The 10276-nt window shown below is 30.3% G+C and overlaps 1 protein-coding gene across 3 annotated transcripts; it reads left to right on the top strand.

Annotated features, from left to right (window-relative positions):
* The first annotated feature begins 3444 nt into the window (after nt 1-3444).
* On the top strand, nt 3445-9951 carry fwe (flower). 3 transcript variants are annotated; one of them, XM_008194800.3, is made up of 6 exons: nt 3445-3669; nt 3722-3842; nt 3896-4103; nt 4154-4261; nt 8823-8971; nt 9130-9365. In XM_008194800.3, the coding sequence occupies exons 1-5, from the start codon at nt 3667-3669 to the stop codon at nt 8947-8949; spliced, it is 567 nt and encodes a 188-aa protein (XP_008193022.1). In that variant the 5' UTR covers nt 3445-3666; the 3' UTR covers nt 8950-8971; nt 9130-9365. The 3 variants fall into 3 exon arrangements, with proteins under 3 accessions (XP_008193022.1, XP_008193023.1, XP_008193020.1); XM_008194801.3 differs by having other exon boundaries at nt 3446-3669; nt 8832-8971; XM_008194798.3 differs by lacking the exon at nt 8823-8971 and having other exon boundaries at nt 3453-3669; nt 9130-9951.
* The last annotated feature ends 325 nt before the right edge of the window (nt 9952-10276 follow it).

Raw genomic sequence — 10276 nt, 5'->3', positions numbered from 1 at the left:
TTATACAGGGTGTTAGATGTAGTTTTACGAGGCCTGCGCCTGTAAAATACAATCAACAATACATATTCCAGTACGAACTCGATTACAATTTTTTTTAAATTGGATAGTTTTCTCTAGTTTGTTCACCCCTTCTAAAAATTACAACGTTTTTAGTTAGTTATTTGAGTTAGATAGGGTAAAATCACATTCATTTCCTCTCTTGATAAAACACATGAAAATTGTTCCTGAAAACAACAATTCATGACAATTAATGAAACAGTGGTTAGTTTGATAACTACTGTCATGGGTTTCCAAAAATTGTATAATTGAACGTATCTAGTGTTTTGTGATTTTTGTATATTTGGGTGCATACATTAGACGCAGGACTCGTGAAGTTGTGTGAAACACACAACATTTCAGTTTATAGTAGAGTTGCAATAAAGCATTTGAATTTTTTGGAGTGAAAAGTGAAAAATAAAGCACAAATTGAGAGTTTCTGTAAAAGAAAAGAATTCTGTGTTAAACTATAATTTTCAGCAACACGTTTTGAGCTAAGAAAACTCACCAGAAACTTTCAATTTTGTGCTCCATTTTCAAAATTCTACTATGAACTTATGAATTGACATGGAATACAGCTCGATTTTGCTTAGTTTTTAAATTTTTTCTTTGAGGAAAAAACGCTTTAAATAAATATTTTTATAAAAACTAAGAATCTAGAAAAGTATGACTTTTACCATTTTAAAAAAGAAAGTTAAAATTTAAGGGGTTTAATTTTTTAACTTACTGTAATCAAAAAGATAAAAAATGAAGAGGTTTTTTTGAAAGTTGAATAAATTATTGATTTTAAATGAAACAACCTATTTTTTTGCATCTAAAAGACCTTTAAATTGTCTGTCTAAAAGCATTACCTAACAGTTAAGTGTCTTTTGCTGATTGTTCAAAAGACATTTAACTTTAAACATAAAAAAAATATAACTATTGCTTCAGTAGTCTAAATTTTTAGCTAATAATAGCTTTAATATTATTTTTAGGCTATTATCCCTCATTTATTAAGTGAAATAACTAAAATTTTAATATACTGGTTGCTCAAAAACTAGCGCACAAGTGGTATATTGTTGAGAAGCTAATGCAGATTACGGAAAAAATCTTGTGTCATATTTTAAAAAAAGGCCCAAACTTATTTTCTTCTGTTTTCATTATTTTTTAATAGCGAATTTTTAAGTCTCTGTACAAACTCCAACAAATGGTTTGTGGTGGAGCTGCTATGGTTTACTACTAGGAACGACATGTTCATACTGTGACTCAAATTAATTTTTAAAGTCAAATATTATTATTTTAGTTATTATGTTATTAAGTTTAGGCATTTAAAACTTTGTGTTTTTAAATAGATAGTTTAATAATCTTTGAGAAAGAAAAACAAAAAAAAATGGGTGTTCCGTTAACTTTTTCAAGTAATTTAACTCTTAACAAACTTCTTAATGATTTACCTTCTTAATGGCAATGCGCTAAACAATTGGTACTGATTTAAATTTGGACTTTTCTGTTTTACAGAGGTGAAATTTCTTCTTTTCTAGAATTTCTAGTTTTTGTGTAATATTTTTTTAAAGCATGTATGTCAAAAAAATTAAATTATTTTAAAAACTAAGCAAAATAGACCACTACAAGTTTAGATAAAAATGCAATAGAAAAATGTAACTTTAGTGCATTTTTATAATATTGAGACAGTCTGTAATATTTCGCAATAATCACACACTAAAATCGCAGATATAATCTAAAAAAAAAAAAGTTATTATTTTCAATATTTTTTAATGATTTTGTCACACAATACTCTTTTGGCCATTGATACAGCATTAAACATGTCGCAAGTTATCTGAATTTTCCAACAAAAACTCTTTTACTTTTACTGTATATTGTTAAAATTATATCAATATAAATATAAAGAAAACAAAAAACACACCACAATTGTTTGCGTCATTTTGATAGTCATATTCAAGCATCTTTTAATGAAAACCTTTGAGATCAGCATTAAAACGACCGTATTTTTTTTGAATTTTGATATTATGAACTATTTAAAACAAACATTTTCAGAGGTTCGAGGTGTTTCTATGGAGTTCATTGAATTAAATGAAAGAAAAGCTTTATTTTCAAAATCCACCACTTCTAATATAAAATAGGAACTTCAGAAATTAGTTTTTTTCCTCTAGTCTAGGTAGCTCGTTTTGTGGCAAGTTTTCTAGTTTCTCGTTAAAAAAACACTTTTGTGTGTTCGGAATTAAATAGTCTTCGCTAACTAATCAAAAAACTGATGTATGAACATTTTTTGCTGGTGCCTCGACAATAAACAGTGTATTCCAAGAGTAAATGTAGTGCGTGCTGCGTTTTTAAAATAGAACACATATTACAAAAAAAAATCTTGGAATTTTTTAAGTTACAGCTTTTTAGATTTTCTTTTATTAACTTTATTTATTTTGTTTAATTAGAGTAGGTAATTTTTTCATAATTTTTGTAATTTGTAGTTTTTTGTTACGTAATTTTAATATTCGGTAACTTTGTATTTTTTAAATTTTTCATTTTGTTATAACATGTATTATTATTTGAGTTAACACTTGAAGCATTTTTAGAGATAGAAAAGTTTGTTTTTTAACATTGTTACGACAACAATTTTGGTATGAAATTTTTTGTAATAAATGTCTTTTTCAATGTTGTATCAATGGCCAAAAGGACATTGTGTGGCAAAACCGATTTAGGGGTGAAATGTGGTAAAAACTGAGATAATGCATTTTTGGATCCAGAAAAGTTTATGTATTTTAACATTGTTCTGTTCTAACGACAATTTTGTTATGATTTTTTTAGTAAATATCTTTTTAAGGCTGTATTAATAGCCAAAAGGGCATTGTGTAACAAAACCGATTTTGAGGTGAAATGGAATAAAAATTGAAAAAATACGTTTCTGGATGCAGTAAAATTGATGTTTTTAACATGGTTTGATGAAATTGTTTGTTGTAAACTGTTTTTCAAAAAAACTGACTTTTAATAGTATAAATGATGCTTTTTTAAAAAAAAGGAAGTCAAGTTGTGGTAAATAAAGGATTTTTGCACCATTTAAAAATCTTTCCTTCTTTCAAAATTCCATACTTTGAAAGGACGTTTTGTAGTTTTTTTAGTTTATTATTATTATTATCTGTTTCAAAACTATAAAAACGCCAACATCGCTTTTACCAAATATTTTTTTAAAATAAGATTGATAAAATTGTAAAATAGTTATTAATGATTAGATCTTTCATAAATTATTATTAAGTTATAATTTTTTTAAGTGCATTTAAAGCCTTCAAAGTGGGCAACCAAACATACACTTTCAAAAGTGATGCATATTATGCTAGTGTGAAAATGGCTTCGAGTTCGGGTATTTTCGGAAACCGAGGGAGCTTGGCCGCGGAGCTGTCTTTACCCTATTTAAAACTTTTTAACAATTAGCATAGTGTTTAACGTTTTTCGTGGCACGGTCTATAACGATTGCTAGTCGTGTAATTTCCAAAATTGGAAATTAGATATTTTTTTATTTTTCGGTTTTTGGCCCATTCGGCTGCAGATTTTTGCCTCCCGCTGTCAATCGATGCCACACGGCTGTCAGTGTCAGTGTCAATTTGAATTGTCAGCTTGCTTCTCGGCTCTCGATTTTCCTTCAAAATGGTAAGTTTTCTTTCAAAAACTAAAGAAAACCCTTTCGAGCGTGCGATTTTAGTCGTTTCAGGACAAGCTCGCCTCGATTATGGCCCGTCCTGGGCAGGATCCCGTCGCCAAAGACGACGTCCCATGGTGGATGAAATACCTGGGCAGAGGGGTAGGAACAGTGGGCAGTGTTAGTAAGTGTCGGTTAAATTGCCTCAATTGCATAATGACGAACTCTTGGTTTCAGTTGCAATTTTATTGGGCGTTTGGAACTGTGTAGGTATTTTAATTGGGAATGTGTCCAGTTTGATCAGTGGCATGTGGCAAGTGGTGGCCGCTTTCATGGTCATCTGCTGCGAAGCCCCTTGCTGTTGTATGTTTGTGGACCATGTGCAGAAATTCAGCGACTGGGTGGAGAGAAGGCCGTATTGGAATCGCGCGTTGGGATATGTGATGTGCGTTATCTTATCATGTTGTTAGTTGATGTTCATATCTTTTGTTCCAGACTCTCTATTCCGCCGATTATTTTGAGTCCGGGACTGTCGACGATCTTTGGCAGCGGACTGATTTTCACCACGGGGGTTATTTACGGGATGATGGCCTTGGGCAGGAAGTGAGTAATTTTTTATCGAGAGATTTTTGTGATATTTTCTCTATTTACATAACTAATGCGACAATCAGATGCGATAACTCACAGTTTATTGTTTCTAAACATTACTAATTCCAAGGCAAATAAAAAACAATAGGTTTGCTCCTGGAACGCATTAAGAATTTTGATCACTTAAGGCTAAAGGGGACTACAAAGACAAATATAATGAAAACTATTTTTATGCTTTTAGCGGTATATTCGTAATCTAATTTTAAATCTAAAAATAAAATTGACTCTTATTAAACATTTTTTAATTTACGCCAAACAAAAGAAAATGACAAAGAAACTTTGAAAATTATTAGTTTTTAACTAAACGCGAATTTTCATTTTATTTTGATAGTATTTGTTACCGAAGAAAGTCCATAGTTAAGTGCGGGAGGGGGCGAAATATAGCGAAATTAACTAAAGACTGGAAGAGAAAGTGATTCTGTATTTCCAAGTTCTGTTCATAATACAGAAAAACGTCTGTGGTGTTTTTCTTATTTTAGTAATGTTTGTTTGTTAGTACTAATTTTTAAATGTTTTTTCATTGCTCAAAAACGTGCAGTGAGGTAGCTGGACAAAATTTTACTTTTTTATTTGGAAAACAATAATGGGTTAAAATTTAAAAATTATTAAAAGATATTTTGTCATTAAATTAAGTTATGGTAACTTGCAGAAAAAAAATTAAACTAGAATAAAAAGTTATGAAACGTCAAATTAACTTTGAACTCGAGTTTTCGCGCAATTAAATTCTCTGAAGTGCATAAGTTTTTGTCGGAATAATGTTGAAACTGTAAGTAGAGTTTAAGTACCTGTAAATAGTAGTAGTAGGAATATACAATTTTTAAAGTTCACAGTATCTGTTTAAAAATTATAAAAATAACTGTCACTTTTCACAATTGGTTTCCTCTTTTAATTAGTGAATTTTTTGTCACTGAATTTGTCACTAGGGTCTAGTTTCTCACAAAAAATGTACAAGTACTACGTATACAGGCTGAGTTTGCTAAAATATATTTTTACTGTGTCTCAAAAATTACAAAATTCAGCCTTGTTTTGTGGAAAAAAAATCCGAAAAAATTTCACTAGTTTAAAAATAATGAATTAAAAATTAGAAATTTAAATAAATGTAATTTTGGTGGTAGCAACAAGAATTTTTTGTTCAACACAACATTTAAGTATCGTTGTTTTAAAATTACAGAATCCATAAAATTTGGATTTTTTATTTTTAGTTTTAATATTAACATTTTTAAATTAATTAATATTTTTATATTTTACTCACTTGCAGAAAAAATTAGAAAAACATTACATGCATAGAGAAAATAAATAATGAAGAATTATTAACGCTGACTTGTGTGTGAATATTTTTACTCATACACTTTGTACACTCGTAAAAGTATCCGCGCATTGGCATGTACTCGGGATATAAGCTTATTAGTTTTTTTACAGCAAAAACACTCTTAGCCGACTCACTTTATACATGTCCATTATACATCATAAAGAAAAATATTGCTTTTTGATATTGAAGATTTATTATTGAATATAAATATGTTAAGGTTGGTTCTGTGGACTTCCACAGAGTTTTATTATAGAGATGTTGACAATTATAAAGTGGACATGTTTCTCTGGTAACTACCAAAATCTTTAACCTAGAATGTTCACATTAAAAAATAGAAAAAATTGTCAAAAAATTATAAAATAGGTACATACAATATTTAACAAAAATTAAAGACAAACCAATTTTTGTTAAGTATTTTATGTAACTTTTGTAAATGCATCTTTTTTTAACTTCTATTTAGCAATGTAATTTTCAATTTTTCAACTTTCATCTTATTTTTAATGTGAATATACTAGGCTGAAGATGTTGGTGGTTACCAACGAAACATGTCTCTTTTATACTAATTGTTAACATCTCTAATAATAAAACTCTGTGGAGGTCGTCTTAGAATTTTCATTAACTGGTTAGGGCGCCCGTATGATCGCAAAAACTTTATAAATGAAATGTATTTTTCTTAAAATGTTCAAATATAAAACCAAACATTAAAAAAAATTACTTTTAAAAAAATGTTTAAATTAAGAAATGTTTCATAACGAAAAAGTACGCACGCAAAACTAAAATTGAACAAAAATTTTTTAAACAAAAAAATGTTTCGGAGCAAAACGGAATATCACAAAGCGTTCAAAAACAAAATCCTGGTATTAGGAGCTCAGAAGTGCAAGAAGTGCAACAATTTTGTTTCAAACTTTGCTTCAAATTAACTGAAAGATTTTACCTATTAAGATAATATATTTTAGATTAGGGATGTTGGACGCTCCTCTCACACCTGTGAACCTGTTACTCACTTTTTGTTTTTGAATATTTTAGCACTGAAATTTTTAGGCTAAATTATTTTGCTTCTATTTTATTTTGACTAAATTTTATTTTGGAATAAACATTTTACACAAACTTATGTTTGATTCTTTCAGATTTTGTATTTTTTGTATTTAAATATTTAATGAAATTTGGTTTTTACTTTGAATTTTTTGACAGTGAACCACCCTCCACTGTTTAAATATTATTTAAAAGTTTATATAGGGTGTATCGGAAATACATATGTTAATTTTAAAGGGTAACAGATCTCGTTACGACTCGTTTACACAAAAGTAAGGAGGAAAACAGTAGAAATAATAAATAAGAATTATGTTATATCGAAAAGTTGTTGCATTTGATAAGTATTATAACGTGGTAAAATTAACACGCGTATTTCTGACACCCTGTATAATAGAAATAAACCCATTAATACAGGAGGTGTGTACAAATTGGCGCATTAGGTTTTCAGTACGCTATAGCATACGTTCCAACAAACTCTAGAAAAATAATTAAAAAAAATTCCCAGTTATCCTTAGCAGAGGAGATTTTTTTTTATTATTTACAATATTTTTAATTGGTGATAGAACCAAGAAAGAGACCATGTTGCTCTACCCTTCCACGTGAACGAAACTGAAAATTATTTATAATAATCATCAACATTAAATTTTCAAAATTATGATTTTCATATCCAGAAAATTAAGAAATTGATCTTGCAAAAGAGTAACAAAAATCCATAGTTATAATTGCAGAGCCTAGTGTAAGAACATGAACAAACACAAACTAATCAGTTCTTCTATAAAATTCTATTAAAATTTTAATAATCTCATCTGTCACATTATTTGTGCTGTGGCTTCTTACAGTATTGCTTATTCTGAAACTGTAGATAAATCATTTTAACCTTTAATCTAATATTTTACTAGAATGTTTTACACTAAGCCCTTCTGTTGTAACAACTCCACAACAATTAAAATAGAGGTACGGCGAAAATACTCAAGTACTTTTAATTGTGCTAATTTTTCTAAATTGTTTTGTATTCGGAAGTAAAATTACCGTTGGGGGCGCCACTGAGCTAGGTCGAAAACAGTAACCATAAATGGCGGGAAAATGTTTATTCGGATATTTTGAGCGTTGTACGAATTTTGGGGCTTCACAATTATTACATTGCCTATGCGGAATGATTATTGCATCTTTGATGCAAGAAACTTATGTTGACAAATGAGAGATGACGAGGAAAACACGAATAACGAATGACTGTTTGGTTCACTTTCTTTATTGGAAAATTATTAAAAATACATTGAAAAGCCTACCTTTTGGCATAATTTACGTTTAAATGTATCAGCAGTTGTTAATCTTTATTGTAGTTTTGTAGATTTACCGCAGCATTTCATGATTTTTTCAGTGGAAAATTCTAACCTAAAATTCATAACACTTCACTAATTTATTGGTTTCTTGAGCCAAACTTTGTGTTCGCTGTGATCCATTACCTATAATCTTTAATTAGACAACAGTTTGATAACACTTTGTAATCAAAATTTAAATATTTTTCACTTTTTATCCACTTTCAAGTTCCAACAATAAACACTTTGTACCACGAAAAACTACAGAACCAAAGTCAACGCTAGTATTTACCACCACGTACTTTTAAACTAATTCTTTCTATTGTAAGTAATTAACACTATACACGCAAAATTGTTGAACAATTCATTAAATGTCAGTTAAATGTGGCATTACGAAAATTTCTTTACTGTTTTCGACATAGTTCAAAAGTCATCACCAGAGGGCGTCTAGTTAATTTTATTTCCGAATTGATAAATAAATAAATAAACAATTATAGTTGTGACGGTTTTATTTATTAATTTTTTTCATAAATAACTCGAAAAAATAAGAAATTGCTACGTTAGCGTAAATTCTATGTACTTAATACCAAGCTGTTTTCCATTAATTTTTTTTTTCCATTTTCCGAATGATTGAGAAGATAACAGAAAAAATTACGTTATTTGGTGGTTTAGAAACACACTAAAACGTGTTCCCCCTCAATCTTAAAACAAGTGTGTTTAGGAATTTCTACTGATGTTTTTTTGTAAATTCACCCGTAATTAATGAAAATAGAAAATCGTTGTTGTCGTAATAACCGGTATTTTTGTTTGCCTTGGACTTGCGCTTGTTCAAACCGGCGTGTCTAACCTAATGTGGCAGAGCCTCTAGACAGGACATGGCGGCGGCGGCTTCGCCCCAAATGGCGACCTCTCCCACTGGCCTTGGTGGGCAGAGCGACCATCACACGACTCTGATGGAAGACCCGGATGTGTGGCGTCCCACATAAGTGCCCCAGCTTTACTAAAAAAGTAATCTTGTAGCATTTGAGTGCTTAAATCCTGTTTTCTTCCTCAAAAAATTGCATGGGTTTTTATTTTTATTTTTAGCGTCCAGGACCTGTAGTGCATGACCATTTTTTGTACTTTTTTTGTTTGGTTTGGTTTGTGATGGGTTTGTCGTTGTTTAGGGCAACTGCAGAGGAGATGCGTCAAGCAGCCGCCGCAGAAGCCGCCCCCCCATCTGGTACAAATAGGCCCAATTCAATGCACGCAAATTTGGTTGCAAACGCTCAACCGATCAGTTTTACAGGCGCCCCGGTGTACGATAGCAATGTTTGATTGGATTTTTCATTAGTCTAAGTGTCCTCCAAGAGATTTTTAAATCAGTGTACCTATGTAATATTAAAGTAACATGTAAAGTTAAGATATTTATCATTCTCTATGAATTTATTTATGACAGTGGTTGATTGTTGATTACGCTGTAGGTATGTGCATATATCACATAGGAAATTCAGATTAGGTGAATCGATGACGTCAATTGATCGGAAATGCCTAATTACATTGCGTAGCTGATTAGAGCCAACTGCCAAAATTTCTTTCACTTCATTTCATTCGTTCTAGGTAGCTTCCACTGATTTCTGCAAAGACTGTTTATTGTTTAAGTTTTGGTCTAAGGTTATTTTGCTCAATGGTCAAAAAGGTTTTTATCAAGCATTCCATTGACTGTGGTAACGTTTCATTTATCAACAAAATTTGACCACATATCAACGAACGTTTTGGGTGGATGATTTTGTTGCTAGTCACATAGTTTTATTCCAATAGCTTCTTCCATGGGAGATTTGTTCGGTACGTCTTTATTTGTGATGTTTGTACATTAATTTTTATCTCTATTTACACCCTAATTAAGACTTAAAGTTTAAAGACCCGATGTTAGACTAACGTATTGTTACAATATTGTATAATGTATGTATATGGATGTATTATTGTAGCAATAAATATCTTATACAATAGCACACGATTTTTATTATATATATTACAAAACGGCCTATTTTAGCTTGTTTTCCTCCATAGTTCCTTTTTGAACCAAAATATCTAACAATCAAAAATAAATTCAGTATACTATTATTTTAGATTTTTTTTCACGCATTTTTCAGTACAATTCATAAAAAAATTACCCCCCAAAGTGTGAGAAAACTTTAATAGGTTCAGAACTGATTTTTCCATTTTTTTCTCTGGGTTTTACTCGATTTTCCGTATCCGGGGCATTTATCTGGCAATAACTCCGGAACTATTAGGCTTAGGGTGGATGTTACAATCGTCAGATAAACCTTGGAT

The sequence above is a fragment of the Tribolium castaneum genome, chromosome 5 (assembly GCF_031307605.1).
Source record: "Tribolium castaneum strain GA2 chromosome 5, icTriCast1.1, whole genome shotgun sequence".
NCBI lineage: Eukaryota > Metazoa > Arthropoda > Insecta > Coleoptera > Tenebrionidae > Tribolium > Tribolium castaneum.
The sequence above is the reverse complement of the archived record's forward strand: the minus strand, read 5'-3'. Positions and strand labels throughout refer to the sequence as shown.